This window comes from Sorex fumeus, unplaced genomic scaffold, assembly GCF_029834395.1.
Source record: "Sorex fumeus unplaced genomic scaffold, SorFum_2.1 ptg000036l, whole genome shotgun sequence".
NCBI classification, from domain to species: domain Eukaryota; kingdom Metazoa; phylum Chordata; class Mammalia; order Eulipotyphla; family Soricidae; genus Sorex; species Sorex fumeus.
In genome coordinates, this window is record NW_026606093.1 from 6,108,114 (window position 1) to 6,126,378 (window position 18,265).

Genomic DNA, 18,265 nt, shown 5'->3' on the forward strand with positions numbered 1-18,265 from the left:
TCGTAACTCATGGTACTTTAATAAAATACAATTTGGAAAAAAGGAAAAACAAAAAACAAAAATAAAACCCCAAAAGGAAATTAAGTTTATGAGTGTTAAAATTCATTTAATGAAAACACTTGTTATCAACTCCAGGTTTTAAATATGGAATGTTCTTCACTCACCGTTGTAAGAGAAAGGAGAAAGGAGGGCTTTGCATTAGATTCAATTTAGACCTGCTGGGGCATGATTTTATATAGTCATTTGCCATAATTGTGAGAGAAGGAAATCTGAGAAATTAGAAAAAAAGAATTCTCTCATCCCAAACCAAAGCTAGCTAGTTCACAAAGTGAAATGGCTCAAATAAAATTGTAAACCTAAGCTACTTTTTTGTTGTTTCTTTTGAACAACTGGTGGTCATTAGGTTTTACTCATGACTCTGCACTTAGGTATTATACTTAAGCTTAGGAATTACATTTAGGTCTACTCCTGTCGCTGCAGTTATTCTTGAATCTACACTTAACCCACTCCTAGTGGGCTCAGAAAACCATACGAGATGCCAGAGATTGAAGGTAGGTTGTGTGCAAGGCATGTGCCCTACCCACTGTACTATCTCCTCGTTCCTTGTTATTTTAATCCTGTACGTCCAAGCAAGTCTGAGGGTACTTGCACCTTCTAGTAGCACCTTGCTTCCTTTATAACTAATTGATCTTTCTAAAGGAAGAATGCAAGTTTATGTTGTACATACTTAAAAATTCTGGGCTTGACATAAAAATAGGAAATATGGGATCTGATCCCATCAAGTGCCACAAATATATTCTTTTCCTCTATCCAAGATTTCAGTATCTTACATCCTTAACAAATGTGATACTAGCAGATAGTGCTCAGACCTCTGCAAGACCTTCCTGTTCTCCATATTCCAAGCCCCCTCTCCCATAATGGGTAACAGCACCCACCTTTCATTGAACTGCTGGCAGACCAGGGAGGGATGCTGTTCCGTTTCTGATAGAAGAGGATGTAGGCCCCCTGGGTATTGACTTCATCTTCTCTAAGTTTTTCCACTATGGTGTCATCATAATTGTACCACTGGCCATCCAAAGAGTTCCGACAATAAGCTGCAAAGTTTCAAACCACAAATCCCAATTAGTAGAGTCTCCAAAATCCATTTTTCATTACCATTGTTGAAAAATGTACATTTATAATAGAATGAGAAAATTTTGCCAAATCAGAAAGACCAATACTTACACTCCAAGATTCTTACTATTAGAGTTTGATACAAAAGATGAATCCAATTGAAAGGAAGCCACAATTTATTTTCAAACGTTCTATTAATGTTCACTTCATTTCTCCAGAAAAGCTTAAAAAGGCAGGCTTCGTGACATCATATGCTCTTCATTATCAGCAATAGAAAACAAATTATCTAATGATGCCTTTTCGGCAGCTTTGATGGTTGGGGGGAAAAATCCCAAATAATAATGGTGGATCTTCTTTTGAAAAATTGAATGTATTCAAAGTAGAGAGAGAGTAAAGTGGAAATCATCTGCCACACAGGCAGGGAGAGGGATGGGATGGGGGGGTACACTGGGGTTCTTGGTGGTGGAACATGTGCACTGGTGAAGGGATGGGTGTTTGATCATTGTATGACTGAGATTTAAACCTGAAAGCTTTGTAACTGTTCTCACAGCGATTCAATTAAATAAAGTAACTTTAATTATGTAAAAAAATGTACATTGTATTATAGTGTAATTCATTCATATTTAAGAATTGAAGTAAAAAATTAAGGAAGTATTCATAAATAATATTTTCAGCACTACAATAAAGTTTCTTCTATTTCTCAAAAAAAGTAAGAATAAAGCTCACATTTACCGAATGATTTTATTTCTTGGTTCTACCCCCAAGACAGAAGAACATTCATTTGAAAAAACATATGTATACTTTGGTTCACTGCAGCACTGAATACAATTACTAGGATATTAAATCAACTCAAATGGCCAGTAACAAGTGGATAATGAAGTTGTGGTATATATGTACAATGGGATACTATTCAGTAACAAAGAATGATGGAATAATGTAATTTCCTGCAACTTTTTTATTTCATGTTAAGTGAAGACAATAGAAGGATGATTATCAGATGTTTTCACTTATCTGTGATACATAAAACAATATAAGGAAAATGAAGGTATCAAAGGTAGAAAGACCCTTGGCTCTAGGTTACAAAGATTAAAATGCTAGGGACATATTATGATATTTTATATTCCACAAATGAGTGCAGCCCTTCTATGTCTATCCCCCTCTTTCTAACTCATTTCACTTAGCATGATACTCTCCACGACCATCCACTTATAAGCAAATTTCATGACTTCATTTTTCCTAACAGCTGCATTGTATTCCATTGGGTAGATGTACCAAAGTTTCTTTAGTCAGTCGTCTGTTCTTGGGCACTCGGGTTGTTTGCCGATTCTGGCTACTGTGAACAGTGCTGCAATGAACATACAGGTGCAGATGTCATAGAAATGACATTTATGCTCTTAGCATAGTAGAAACTATGCTCTTTTGCACCCTCAGGATATATTCCCAGAAGTGGTATTGCTGTGTCATATGGAAGTTCACTTTCTAGTTTTTTAAGGAATGCTTATGTTGTTTTCCAGAAAGGCTGGACCAGTCAGCATTCCCACCAAAAATGAAAGAGAGTCTCTTGAGACTAACACCTTCTCCTCACCTGTCTAGTTCTACTTCATCAGTTATTGACCCAATTGTGTCACCTCAGAAGTTTCAGTGCCAATAATTTTCCATAATGCCAGTAAAAGTACTAAAGTAGAAGGTACTTTTTACTATTTGAAATTCTATTAAAGTACTATATCTGCCTTGTTTATTACTGCACCAGCATGGATAGGATTTTATACATGAAATGGGTACTTAATAATGACACCAGAGAGATAGTGCAATGGGTAAGGTGCTTTCCTTGTATGCAGCCAATCTGGGTTTAACCCCAGCACCATTTATGATCCCTGATCTCTGCCAGGAGTGATTTCTGAGTGTAGTAAGCTTTGAGCATTGCCAGGTATGGCCAAACACGAAATTGAAAAATAAATAATGTTTGGGAGCCAAATAGTTTAGAATGAGAGTATGCTTGTACTCATAGTAGTTCGTTTATGCTTGGGATAAAGGAACCTCTGGGTTTGACCCTGGGAACTGCATGGTTCCCAGAGCACTACCAACAGTGATTTCTGAGCACTAGGTACCAGCCACACAAAAATCTTTTAAATGGATATTGATTCAAAGAATTCTGAATTTCTATACAGATCAGTATTTTCCAAGTTGCAGGCACTTTAATGCACTATTCAAAAAACAAACTATTTTGATGAATTAAAAATTTTTGTTACTCTTGAATAATGTATATTTTGAAGAACTGAATAAATTACAGCTATTGTTTCTATTTCTCTCAAGTATTTGTGAAGGAAAAAAATTAAACGTACCCCATAGAAATAAAACATATCAAATTTGGCAACAGTGCTATGTTAAGTCATGGATGAGATTAAATGTCACTTTGGTTCCAATAATTATCTCTTCTATTTGATAGAGTCCAAAAGTCAGCCTATAACTAACTTGGTATTTTATACATCAAACAACCAGCTCCGTGGCTTAAAAAGTTTCCATTAACCTCTGTAGGTACCTGGTACACAGTTGGTGTCGGTGACTTTATGACGAATACCTAATTCCCAGGGCATTTGGAGGGACAGGTTAATGCCATGGAACAGAAAAACAGCAGCAGTGAGTACAAAGATAAATCTCACCTGTGTAATGTCCACTTTGTAGACTACCATGGTGGTTACAGACAGCATATAAATCATACAGGAAGTCCAGCGGGCAACTGGTGGGTAGGCATACTGGTTGTTTCCAAGAAGGCAAAGGGCCTAGCACAGACTTGGCACTAGCACTTCTCTTGGCCATGTGAGGTGCCATGTTGAGACCAGAGAGTGGAAATTTCACCAGTGTGGAGAGCTTGTTTCTTCTCTCTCTCACTTGACAGAATCGCTTCAGGTGGATGATTAGGATGTCAGGAAGGGTCCAGAGACTCAACTTCATCACACCCTGCTGCAGGACTTTGCAATGGGGGCACTTCCATGCATCATCTTGGGCCAGCTGCAAATAAAGTCACCGAGACAGTGAGGCCCTGCTCTCCCAGCCCCGCAGAGCACCTGCTGGTTTCCCAGTGTGGTCAGGCTCCCCAGCATGAAACCTGTTCCTCTTTGGTGTACAAGTGAAAACACTCGTCCAAGGTACAGCTGTGCTGCTGATGTGCCCGCTGCTGCCGCCACACACTGTCTGCGTCCTGGACCTTCTCCTGCTGGAGATTCCCGAACAGGCTGCATGGGAAGGAAACCAAGGCACTGAGCACTTCTCACTCCAAGAGGAGTTGTACTGTAGTGGCTGCTTAGCAAACAAGGGAGAAGCCTTCACTAGCTGAGGCAAAGGCATCTTGTGCATGCATGCTTGGACTTGGCCCTTACTCAAATTATCTAGAATTTTCCCTCTCCCCAAACAGCTCCATGAGAGAGACCAGATCTTTGCTACTTGTCTTTATTGTTTTGTCCTTGCTCAGAATTTAGCAACTAGTGGCAGAGCATTAAATACTTAGTGAACTAAATAGTGCTCCTTTTCAAAGTAAGGTACATTAACTGATTGTAGAGGTAGTCAAGTACAGTGATTAAGAATAGGGCCAGGGGATCGTTCAGCAGTCACAGGCATGTGTTTTGCATATGTCATTGTCACTGTCCTCCCATTGTTCATTGATTTGCTCAAGCGGGCCCAGTAACGTCTCCATTGTGACAATGGTTACTATGTTTGGCATAGTGAATACGTCACAAGTAGCTTGTCAGGCTTTGCTGTGTGGGTGAGATACTCCTGGTAGTTTGCCGGGCTCTCCAAGAGGGGTGGAGGAATCGAACTCGGGCCAGCCATGTTGGCCGCTTACAAGGCAAATGCCCTTTCTGCTGTGCTATCGCTCCAGCCCAAGTCTGCATATGTAGGGGCCTGAATTCAAAACTCAGTTCCTCATGGACCCTTGAGAACTACCAGGTATAGTCTTGGAGACTTGCAAACTCAACACAAGTGGCACCTGATACTAAAGGGTCCAAGCACCTCCACATTCTCAGACCTAAGCACTGAATTTCCCAGTTTCGTTGGCTAAGCATCATCAGGACTGGCCTCAGTACCCTCTAAGCTCTGCTTCAATAATGACCCCTCCTCACCCTTCCAAAAAACCCTAAAAAACTTCTTTTTTAAAAAAAGATATACCTTATTAAATTGAGATAAAGGAATCACCCAGCTCATGTATGAGAGAGAAACCAGAATTTGACTCTAGGCCCAGAGTTGACCATGTGAGTAGGTATGATAAAGAGAAAATTGCAAACATGTACAAGACTCAAAGCAGAGACTTGTGTAATGGAACAGATGTCCTATAATCGCTGAACTAGTGCGAGCAAAGTTACTAATACTAGCACTATGTGCCACCATCATTCTTACCAGTGATATTATTGTCGTTTTTAACCAGACTATTGTCACTCAGATTCTCAAAATAATACATTTCCTAGCATCAGGGAGGAATGCAGTCACACTATGGAGAACCGGGCACAGGAAAGTGCTTAAGTGGATAGGGTCAAAGCCTACTGCACTTACCACTCCTTAGCCCAGCTATCCCACTCCACAGCCAGCTTGATGTGTGGAGGGCCTCCTGGCTTCCTGAGGTGCAGAACTCTAAAGAGAGGATAAGAGAGCCAGTAAGAAAGCAGAGAGTTACCTTCTCAAATATCTGCAGTGTACAATGGTCTATCTCCAAATGTCCCAAATATAAATACCTAAAACTGACTAGAAATTGAGGTCTTGTCTGGGCTGTAATTCTACTAAGCTGTCATCCCAAATCTACCTATGAATACACTTTTTCCATTCCCTTGGGATCTTGGGCGCTTTGAAAAGTTAGATTACTGTAAGAACAGAGAACAACTCTCCCACTGCAGCTCAAGCTATCTTCTTAGTGTGTATAGGGCGGTTCTTGAATGTTCTACAAAAATACCCATCTATGTCAATGTCTAAGATGAATGGCTAACTTTTCTCCACCTCAATCCAAATGCAGTGCCCTCCTCACCCACCGCCACAACCCATACCCTCTTTCAGATCCTTCCACACCCAGAAATTTTCAGTGTGAATAAAGCTAGAATTCCCAGCTGCTTGGCTTTACACCATTTCAGAGATTGCTTGTAGAAGTGATGAGACAAAAGCACAGCACCTGAGGTTTTATCCTAAAATTAAGACTTGAATAAATGGTTGGAATGTCTACACCCCCAAATTTTAATAATGCATTACAAGGAAAAGTGAAATTATCATAGAATCCCTATCTCCAAGATGATTCCAAAAAGAATTTAAACTCATGTGAAGGACAATTATTTTTTTTGCTTTTTGGGTCACACCCAACAATGCTCAGGGGTTACTCCTGGCTCTGCACTCAGGAATCACCCCTAGCAGTGCTTGGGGTGACCCTATGGGATGCTGGGAATCGGACCCGGGTCAGCTGCGTGCAAGGCAAATGCCCTACTCGCTGTGCTATTACTTCCTCCCCTGAAGGATAAAATTTTGTGAATGAGAACTGACATGTCCGGGAATGAAATGTTTTCTGGTAGAGAAAAGCCAGATGGGAAAAAGAGATTAAGAAATGTCTAGTAGGAATTCTCTTGGCTTGATTAGTCTCATGACTGTGGAGAACTATCATAGTCTACCTCAGCCCCTTCAAAGGAGGGGAGATGAGACTAGGACAGGGTGATCAGCTCAGCCCCTTCAGCATATTCTTCTCAGCGGCCTAAAAACTAATAGACTTCTGGGGGGGGGGGGGCAGGGGACGGGAGGAATACTGGGAACACAGGTAGTGGAGAATGGGCACAGGTGGAGGGATGGGTAATCAATCATTGCATGACTGGCTGTAATCACGGAAATTTGCAAGTCTGTATCTTATGGTGATTCATCAAAAAAAATTTTTTTTAATAATTAAGTAATCCAGTATTTAAAAAAAAGAACAAAAGCTAATAGACTGGCCTTCTCATTCATGCCTGAAACTCTCTGAAAGCATTTCTGCATCTGAAGACTGAGTTTAGAACACATATTTTAGGGAAGACACAATGAGAAACAAGAGAAACAGTAGGAACTCCAGATCTAAGTTTATCTCCTTAAGATCCCCAAATTCTCCATTTCCACAATGCAAAAGGCTAAATTCTTTGCATTGACTAAAGCTGGTGGTGGGGGGGGGGGCAGTTGCCAATTCTGGAAAAAATGTATGTAAAACTCACATTGGATTCATCCATGGACCATGCCTTATCCTTTAATCAGCCTGACCAATAAATCAAATATGTTGAGCCCTTTCTGCCTTAGTCTTCAGTCTGCTTTTTTAAAAATCAGGAGTGGAAAACAAAAATTGGAGTTTAACCCTATTATACAAATCCCCAGGCATCAAAATAGGAGAGATTTAAGTAGTTCCATGAACTATGCTGAAGTAGTCCGAGTAGTCAAATGAATGGAGACAGAGAAAACGAGTTTCCAGGAGTTGGAAAAAATGGGCAATGGGATGGGCTGTTCACTTGGGTAAATGGAACAGGTATGGGAGCCTGGGGGATGGAGATGGAGAGTCTGATCTTCAATACCACCCACATATGCTGAGTGGGTGTTAGACTGAGAAGCTCCATTTGGGATTCCCAGCACCAAAAAGGAAATGTGTGATCTCTGATGAACTGTAACTAAAACTCTTGCACACTAAAGGCAGCGAGGTGTCTCAAGAAGCAGAGCCCATTTTACATGTACAAGACCCTAAATTTGGTCCGCATTGCCATGTACCTCCCTGAGCACTGCTGGAGATAGCTCAAGCACCACAGACCCCAAGCACTTCCAAGAGTGTCCAACCCCACCCCCCAGTAAAAAGGAAAAAAAAATGGAACTCAATAATTATTTAGGTACCATTGCCAGAGATTATGTCTCTAACAAACACATACGCAAGGACCCAGCAACCCCTAGTAAGCATGACCATCAGAATGTTCAGGAGTATCACAATCATAGGGAATCAATACCTCAGTAAGTACGTGTGCAGCAATGCAACCAAAGTGTATGATCCTCAGTGAGCATGATGGCTGAATGTGTATCACCACCAGATGTGTGTCGCCTGGTGAGCATTACAATCAATTATGTGTGTCACCCATGACCATCATAAAAACTACAATCATGGAGAGGGGAAAATTTTTTTAAACACTAAAAATAAAAAAATCTGTCCGTGAATGTTATTGATGGTCACACAGTAATGCGAATAATGCGAATGCACTACTAACCTGTGCATTTATTAAATGGCCGAAATGGTAAATTTTATGTTATGTGCATCTTACTATAAGTCTTCACAAAATAAATATTTCTAGAAAACAAAAGGTACTACAATAGGGATGGATAACTGTCAGAGTGAGATGGGAGCAAGGGTGGGAATAGGGACCAGAGTGCCAATATAGTCAGAGATAAGGACCTAGTTGGAAGGGGTTGAGTACATGCTTTGTATGTACAAGGTCCTGAGCTGAATCCCTGGCACAGCACCATTTCATCTTACCCCATCCGTAGTGTCAAGTGTAGCCCTGAAGGCTCCTGAGGAGGCCACTATCTTATAAAGGGAGGGTGGGTGGGCAGGAGGTTGCAACAACCACAAGGCAGGGCTCTCTTTAGCATGATAAACTTGCTGTGTACTCAATTCTGTCCTAGTACTTCTCAAACTACCTCTGGTGAAAGAGGCACATTTATTGGGTTGTTTTCAAAAAAGTACAGATCAATACTTTTGAAAGATATTTCCAAAAAAGGAAAGTTATGGGAGTTAAAGGAAAAATTCAAGTTCATGTGACCTGTTTCTGGGTCCCCTGGATCCAAGGGAAGCCCCTGTCAACCTCCTCTCAAACCAAAACCATGTGGATGATGTGTCCTGCTGAGAACTTCACCCCTTCAGCCACCAAAGTATTACCAAACCTAAGGGTTCTTGGGTATTGTACCTTTCCTCAAAAATGTCTATAATGATCTGCTATGCAAAGAGAAATATTAGATATTCAACTTCATGACCAGTGAAATAGCATCCTAAGGGCACAGACACTGTTAGATTAACAGATTATAAAGTGTAATCACTTTCTGAAAAAGATAAAATCAGATCTGATCTCAGATATTTGGGAATCTCTAGCTCAAATCAAAGACCCTGAGATACGACTGGAAATTATCAAGTACAATGAAGAAAATATAGATAGAGTGCTTCAAGATTCAAACCTTAAAGACATCTGATACCACTAGTAAAGGCAAAAAAATTAAAAAATAAATAAATAAACTGAACTACATAAAGTTCAAGAGCTTCTGCATGAGAAAACAAATACAGGCTAAAACTAAAAGTAGCTGAATGGGAAAAATATTAGCATTCAAGATATCAGATGAATGGTTGATATCAAGGGTATAAATTGTTGATATAAAGTGCTCAGGGATCAGTCTTCTCCAAATGGAATCCTGGCAACCGTGAGTTTCTACAAGCATGACTCCAGTATGCGGGTACCAGGACTGTTCTTCTGAACTGCGTGGCCACTTACGTAGCCACGTGACATTTTCTGATATGCAAAGTGATCAATGGAAAGTAAATGATCTAGTGTTTGTCCCTGAAAGGCAGGCTTGAATGGTGGTGGGAAAATCTGAGCAGAATATAATGCCCAACCAAAATGCATCTGGACTGTGCATTTAACTATGGTGCTATGCCGCTCTGGGAGGGGAAGGGTGTTTGTCCCTCCTCATGTCCCCCCCTTACGGCAGTGGCATAGTGGCCTCCATCTTTTAGAGCCTAATGAACAGCCAGGTATGAGACTGCATTGATGAGGCACGTGGGGCCTCGTGGGATGGGAGATGGAATTGGCCCTGCTCCCCACCATGACAATGCCCCGGGTTGCCACCCACAAATGCCTCCTCCGGTTCCTGAACGATCATGATCCCAGAGGCATACAAACCAATCTCAGAACCCAGAGGCTTTTAGCAGTAATCTCTCTAGGCTTGTTGCTAAAATATCAGAAATCCAAATTTGTGTGGCCACTATTGCAGCTGCAAAACATCCTATGCTCTTCATAATCAGCAATAGAAAACAAATTACTAATGATGTCTTTTTGGCAGGTCTGAATATTGGGGAAAATTTCAAATAATAATGTTGGGTCTGTTGTCATAATATTGAATGTGATCAACGTAGAGAGAGTAAAGTGGAAATCGGCTACACAGGCAGGGGGTGGGTGGGAGGGGGTATACTAGGGTTATTGGTGGTGGAAAACGTTGCACTGGTGAAGGGATGGTGTGTTTGATCATTGTATAACCAACCGAGGCTTAAACTGAAAGGCTTTGTGACTGTTCTCACGGTGATTCAATAAACAAATTAAAAAAAAACCTTAAAAAAATAAATAAAGTGGTCAGGGATCAATAAAAAAAATTCAAAAGCCTTACCAAATCTTGGGGACAGAAAATGAACAGACACTTCTCACAGAAAGAAAAGAAAATAGTCATTAGATACATGAAAAAATGTTTAACTCCTCACTTATCATTAGAGAAGTCCTAATCAAGATCATACCAGGAAGAATGGCACAAATCAGAAATAGTAGGAACAATTTATGGTGGTGGGGATGTGGTGAAAAATCAGCTCTCATCTATTGTTGGTGGGAATTATTGTCTGGTCAACTGCTATGGAAAACAATACGGAGAGTCCTCAGTAAACATAGAAAAGAACTGCCATATGACCAAGCAATTTAACTTTGATCATCTACCAACAAGATTTAAAAAAAATACATACTTTAAAGAACCATAAAAATGCATTAAAAAGGATTATGCACACTATTATTTATTGCTGTACTTAGTACAAAAACTTTGGTATAGAATCAACCTTGGTGTCCAATGGCAGATGAATGGATTATGAAGAAGTGGTACACACAGGACACACACACACACACGATGGGATACTATGCAGCTGTAGGAAATGATGAAATCATGGAATTTTTTGAAACCTGATTGGAATGAGAAGATTTCAAGTTGAGTGAAATATAGACTCAGGATGAGCTCACTTATCTGTGGTATACAGAAAAACTGGATGAGAAAATGTAATGTAGTATGGGGGGGGATGTCTAGGAATACTCATGAACCCTAGAAATTTCTGGTTCCCTCAAAAAGTAAGGGCTTCATTGTGTAGAGTACACAATGGAATACTACACAGCTATGAGGAAAAATGAAGTCATGAAATTTGCTTATACATGAATGGACAAGGAGAGTATTATGCTGAGTCAGAGGGAGAAGGACACACATTTAAGGATTTGCAGGATATAAACAAACAAACAAACATTAATATGTGAATACCCAAAGACAGTAGAAAGAAGGGTCAGGAGGACTGACCCATTGTAGGGAGCTTGCCACCAAGGGGAAGGGGGTGGGTACAGTTAGGACAGAGAAGAGACCACTATGACAATGATAGTGGAAATGATCATTCTGGACATAAGATGAATGCTGAAAGGAGTTAAAGTGATGTGCACAATACCCTTTCAGTAACAGTACTGCAAACCACAGTGCCAAAAAACAAAATGAGAGAGAAGAGAAAGACACACACATCCAGAGAGAGAGAGAGAGAGAGAGAGAGAGAGTAGAGAGAGAGAGTCTGTCTTAGATGCAGGCTGTGGGCTGTGTGTGGGGGGGGGAGGTAGAAAGGAAATTGGGGACATTGGTGGTGGGAAATGTGCATTGGTGAAGGGATGAGTGTTGAAACTCCATCATACATACAAAGAACAACTCTGTAACTGCGCATCTCACTGTGATTCAATTTTTTTAAGTGTGGGGGGGGGGTGTATGGGGGGAAAAAAGGAAGGGCTCTTCTTTATAATTCTTCCCTAGAACCAATTCAGATTTTAATACCAATTCTGGCATGGTTCTCTGTGACCTTGACTCACTAAACTACCAATGAACTCAATACTGATACTATCTACCTGGAAACATCAGATCTCACAGGTTAAGGACCCAGTCCAATAAAACTTCTCCCCTCAAAGGAGGTGTAATGAGTGGTTGTCAGAATGCAAGGAATCATTTTGCTTACTTATCAGTCCACATATTATATTATAGAATTATAATTAACTTAGTAAAGGCTGACTAGGAAAAGCACACTAGGGCAAGGATGGAATAAGCAGCGCAGACCTTCCTGCCCTCCTGGTCTCACCCCTCCCTGCCCCTCACAAGCTCACCAACTCGAAATCTACCTTTCCTGCATGCAGGCTTCTAACTCTACTGTTGTTTATATTTAGATTATATTTATTCCTTTACCATATCTCGTATGTTCTATTACCTGTCAACAGGCCCTTCCTTTTAACATTTAATTTATTAATTCAAATGTGGTTGAAACTTTATTATTAATATTAAAATATTATTAATATCTTCATCATTCATTGCCTAGAAAATTAAAGAGTTTAGAAACCCTGTCTCAGAAATCATGACAAGACCAAATGTATGATTTTATAAATCACATCATACCTACATTATGGGTTCAGTCAGCTTCACTTGACCAAACTAGTAAATAAAAGAAACCTTATTGAGCTTTCTTTCTTTCTTTTTAAATTTTATAATTTTATTTTTGTTTTGTGGCCACACCTAGAAGTGCTCAGAGCTTACTTCTGACTCTGCATTTGGGGACTGCTGCTGGCAGGACTCACGAACATACAGGGTGCTAGGGATTGAACCTGGCCAGCCAGGCACAAGGCCAGTGCCCTACATGCTGTACCCTTGAAAGGTCTGGCCCTTTATTCAGTTTCTTTTTTCTCCTCCCCTCCCCCCCCCCCGCCCTTTTTATTAAATCACAGTGAGATACACAGTTACAAAGTTGTTCATGATTGGGTTTCAGTCGTATAATGTTCTAACACCCGTTCCTGCACATTTCCCAATCACAAATGTCCCCAGTTTCCCTCCTGCCATACCCCAACCTGCCTCTCTCTCTCTCTCTCTCTCCACCCCCTAACCCCACCTTTCAAAGGTTATCTTGTATATCCCTTTCCCTACTTTCAACACTCAGTTCTTATCCAGAGTGATCATTTTCCTTAAACAGCAAAATGCCTCTCACATACTGCGCTAGAGCCTCTAGTTGACTTGGCATAGCTGAATGACATGAAATGTATAAAGGTCAATACACAGTGGACCAGGAAGTCAATGCCACTGGAGAGTTGACCATACTGGTTTTATTCCTCAGTCACAGTTCACAATTTCCTATGCTGTGGGGCAAAGGTTCTGTAATAGACTTTTTACCCTAAAGGACATATTTAAGATTGAATTTAGTAGCATGACCTATTTGTATGAATTTGGGATTTCAGGTCAGATTGACCTGGGATCAAATTCAAATTCTTAACCACTATCTGTTGTAAGTACAAGCAATTTACTTAGTCTCTCAGAATCTCAGGGTCCCCTCTCTATCAAAATACCTCTCTATCAAAAGACCTCTCTATAAAAATACCTCTTGAATACCCATCTAATAAGAGTAGAATCATTAATAGACATGAGGCTGATTTATTTGACTAGGGAGGTTAGTGTTCAAGAGTAGCTAAGATTATAATCACATGATAGCTGCAAAGGAATGAAGATTATATTTATTCCTTTACCATATCTCGTATGTTCTATTACCTGTCAACTGCCCAGTGATAGAGTGGTCGTTTATCCTGTGGAGACAAGTAGCTACAAGGCACGGAGAGGCCCACAACCCGAATGGAGAACAGTGACCCTAGGTTCTGCCAAGACAAAACCAGAAGAAGTGGTCATAATGCATGCAAATGTTATTAGACTTATAGGGGATCAAATTTAGGGCTTTGCAGATGCTATGCAGGGGCAAGTGCCGTACAGCTTAAGCCCGCCACCACCCTAAATTAAACTAGTAGTTTAATTTAATGACTCAAAAATATGATTTTATTGCTAACTTTAACATCCCTTAATAGTATTAAATACCTATAAACAGAAGGTTATTGCTTAGAAGATAAACCTTTTAACACAATAAACTACTACTGTTTGAAACATACCTTATAAAACATAAAAAGTGTTTTTAATATCAAAAACTTAAAGTAGAGGTTGATACAGTTAACAAAAAATAAATCATGTTAGTATATAACTAACTTACTTCATTAAGATGATTATTACTATCTTACACAAATTCCCAAATAATTTTGGGAATTATTACAAATTCCCAAAATAAGGAGCGATAGCACAGCAGTAGGGCATTTGCCTTGCACGCAGCCAACATGGCCGATCCGAGTTCGATTCCTCCACCCCCTCAGAGAGCCCGGCAAGCTACGGAGAGTATCTCACCCACACGGCAGAGCCTGGCAAGTCACCCGTGATGTATTCGATATGCCAAACACAGTAACAACATTTTATTTACCAATGTTAAATATGTACATACTTTAAAATAGTCCATATAAAGAGACATTACCCAGGCTTTTAATGTTAAGATGTACATTTTTTTTCAGGTTTCAATTTTCTAAATTGAAGTGAGTTGAAATGGCATTCTTCACAATAGTCATAAGGCAGATGCTATCCAAGTATCCATTAACAAATGGACAGAAAAATCAAATATGGAATATACACAGCTGAATATTATTCAGCCTTAATAATGAAGAACACTCACACATGCTATAACATGAATAAATCTTTAAAACACTTCCCTTAGTGGAATAAGCAAGACAGAGAAGGGCAAATACTATGATTTGATTTATATGAAATACTTAGAGTAAGAAAATTTATAGGGCTGGAGCGATAGCAGGGCTGGAGCGATAGCACAGTGGTAGGGCGTTTGCCTTGCACGCAGCCAACATGGCCGACCCGAGTTCGATTCCTCCACCCCTCTCGGAGAGCCCGACAAGCTACCGAGAGTATCTCGCCCACATGGCAGAGCCTGGCAAGCTCCCCGTGACGTATTCCATATGCCAGACACAGTAACAACAAAGTCTCCAATGGAGACGTTACTGGGCCCGCTCGAGCAAATCAACGAACAACAGGAGGGCCTTTACCTTTACCTAAGAATATGAATGTTATCACAGGATAGGAGAGAGGAAAATGGGAATTGTTTAATGAAGTAGAGTTTTTATAGGGCTAATAAATATTTGGAGGTACAGTGGCACCAATTATACAATTTTAATATGATTAATTATACTTATGAACATTTAAAATATATTACACATATCCATCACAATTAAAAATATACCAGTGATGAGTGATAGATCAATGAATTAGAGTCATGCTTTGCATGCAGGAGGACCAGGTGCGATCTCTGGCACAATATATGGTGCCCTGAGCAACAAACCAGGAATTGCTCTGAAACACAACTGAGTGTGGCTGAAAAAACAAAATCAAACAATAAATAATTTAAAAGTGAAAAACACATCAATGGGATATTAATGTCAATAAAATAGTTTTTAAAATTATTACTGATAACTTATTACTGAATATAATTAGAAGGAAAATAAAGTTCTTTCCAAAATTTGGCAGAAAAAAAAGGCAGACATTCTCTTAAAGAAAAAAAACAACTGATAACGGCTGTAGAGACACTCAACAGACTAAAGTGCATTTTTTGTGTCCAGGAGGAGTGAGGGGGATTCTCAGCATGTCACTGTCTCCTAAGGACTGCCAGGAGCAACCCCTGAGCACAGAGTTGTTAGTAATCCCTAAGCACTGCAAGATGTGATACCAAAAACATACAAAAACATGTCCTGGCAATGATAAATACCTTTGTTTGTAATTCATGCAATTTATTCTGTCCAGAAAGTCATTTTTATATGACATTTATTTTCTGTAATCTCTTTTGAGTAGGGAAATTTTTTTAAAATCTTGATATGCTCACTATTTTTAATCAGTTCAGTGTTTGATTCTGAATAAGTTCTTTCTAAATTGACAGCATAGTGAGGCATTATATAATATAGCATTAAAGTTAAAAAAGTTAAAATGTAAAAATGTGAGCTAAACTGAGAACTTTCATAACCATTCAGGAGACATTATTCTTACAGAGTCATGTTCAACCATACATAAACATATATACATATGTATGTGTATACACACACACACACATATATATACATATATATATATATATATATAAACAGCATCCATAGTCAAGTTAGAGGTTGCAAGCACCACTGTCTGACTGGTTGCTTAAATTAAAATGAGATTATGTCACATAACTCAGTGGTACACTACTTGCTTTGCCGTAAATGAGACTCTGTCCTCAATCCCTAGTACCCCAGTACACCACACACCTACAGACACACAAACACATGTAAAAATTTATTTTAAATAGCTTTAAAAGGGCAAAGGCAAATATACATACAAATTTAATATTAAAATGAGGTCAGCTAAGTTAAATGCTTCCATGGCAGAAGTTTCATCCACTTTCAATAATCAGGAGCACAGGTTTGGAGAATATGACTTGAATTCCTGACTCAGTTAAGAAAAGTTATAGTTTCTAACTTGGATTCCTAGGCAGTTCAAAAAGCAATTCTTTTAGGGATAAAGCTGAAACACATGTACAGAAGGACTTCAACAGAATGTTAGTTGGTATAAAACGTGAATTGAATATATGATTTTCTCTGACAGGAAAGAAAAGAACTGCCTGCAAGGAAATGACCTAGAAAATAAATTTGGTTCATCTTCTAGTAAAAATTCTTCCTAAGACAAAAGTTGGGCTGGGAGGGGGAAGTTAAAAGAATCTGATACTAAAAAAATTCTACATGGTCTGTCCTAGGAAGACATGAAAACTGTCAAAAAACAAACACTGTCCTCCTGTTGTTTATCAATTTTGCTCGAGCGGGCCCAGTAACGTCTCCATTGTGACAATTGTTACTGTGGTTGGCATATCGAATACGCCACGGGTAGCTTGCCAGGCTTTGCTGCATGGGCGAGATACTCTCGGTAGCTTGCTGGGCTCTCTGAGAGGGGTAGAGGAATCGAACCTGGCTCGGCCGGGCTGGCTGCACGCAAGGCAAATGCCCTACCTCTGTGCTATCGCTCCAGCCCAGGTAGACATGAAAGCCACGTATATTTTAATGTATGCAAAGAGTGAACAGCATAGACCATTAAATTGTTATTTCCTTGTATATAAACAAAAGCTATTTTATACAATGGTATAAATATTATACAACAATGAAAATAGTTTCGTTAACAGTAATTTTATTTTTTTTATATCAGTGCCTTCCCAGTGGGATACTGGAGTTACCGGGGCTGTAGCAGCCACATGGTGCTCTGGACTGAATTCAGAACTTCCCACATGAGCCGACTTCTTTCTACTGTCTCCAGAGCCTCTTTTACTTCACATTCTTGTCTCTCCTGAACCATCCTTAGATTCCTATTCCCCTTCCCACCATTCACCTACCTCCCACCCCTGGGCATTCCCTGCATACAAACATTCACCTGTACAGAGGCCTTACTCTTCATGAGAGGATGGACCTTGCTAAGAATGCGCTGTTGGAGCTGGGCCCAAGAGATGGCTCTGTCTTCCCTTATCAGGAAAGGTGGACCGAATCTGAAAAGTTCAAGGAAATCAAGATGTTTGATCAAATAAAAAGCCAGCAATACCTGACAGTCGTGAGTGTTTCATTAACCCATGAACTCACTGCACTGGCTAGGAATTAAGCAACAAGCACAACAGAATTTCCCGTCAGAGAAGCTCACTGAAAAGAAAGGCATTTTAGTGTAAACATAAGCCCACTGATATAAGGCAAAGTGAGACATTGTAATGACAACAAATGGCCCCAAATGATTAGCTGGCTTAAAAACTCGTCCTTTCAATAGAAATCTGACTAGAAAACCTGGGACCAGAGGAATGCTCCAAGGGATAAAGCCACAGAATGCCATCCAGTTGAGAACTGATGCTTTTGTGCATCCTGAATATCCTCATAATTGGAATGTATTCTAAACCCAAACTAGAGTAAATTTGAAGTGCCACAAACACAGGATGTGGCTATCAGTTTCAGCTCTACCTCTAGGTAAAATGGGCAAGTCATTGACCACTGATTGTTCCATGACCAGACCACATAGAGTTGTCAAAGTAATCAATAAGGTGAAAATACAAAACTTGAATAAACTTTGCTCAAACACAAGTATGAAGCAATGTGTTTGAAAAGGCAAGGGCACTGTAGATTCACTGAAATAATGGATAGATTTGATAAATAATAGGATATTATTCCTAATAATATAGATAATATTAAAT

At 39.7% G+C, this 18,265-nt stretch overlaps 1 protein-coding gene across 1 annotated transcript in view; it reads right to left on the reverse strand.

The window, feature by feature from the left end:
• The window catches only part of USP43 (ubiquitin specific peptidase 43), a 65,729-nt gene that overhangs the window by 8,527 nt on the left and 38,937 nt on the right, over positions 1–18,265 (reverse strand). The window contains exons 8-13 of the mRNA XM_056117770.1: positions 17,467–17,578; positions 13,699–13,802; positions 5,659–5,736; positions 4,220–4,346; positions 3,774–4,122; positions 936–1,094 (exon numbers count right to left, since the gene is read on the reverse strand). Of these exons, the coding sequence (XP_055973745.1) occupies positions 936–1,094; positions 3,774–4,122; positions 4,220–4,346; positions 5,659–5,736; positions 13,699–13,802; positions 17,467–17,578 (929 nt within the window). The remainder of the gene's footprint in view (positions 1–935; positions 1,095–3,773; positions 4,123–4,219; positions 4,347–5,658; positions 5,737–13,698; positions 13,803–17,466; positions 17,579–18,265) is intronic.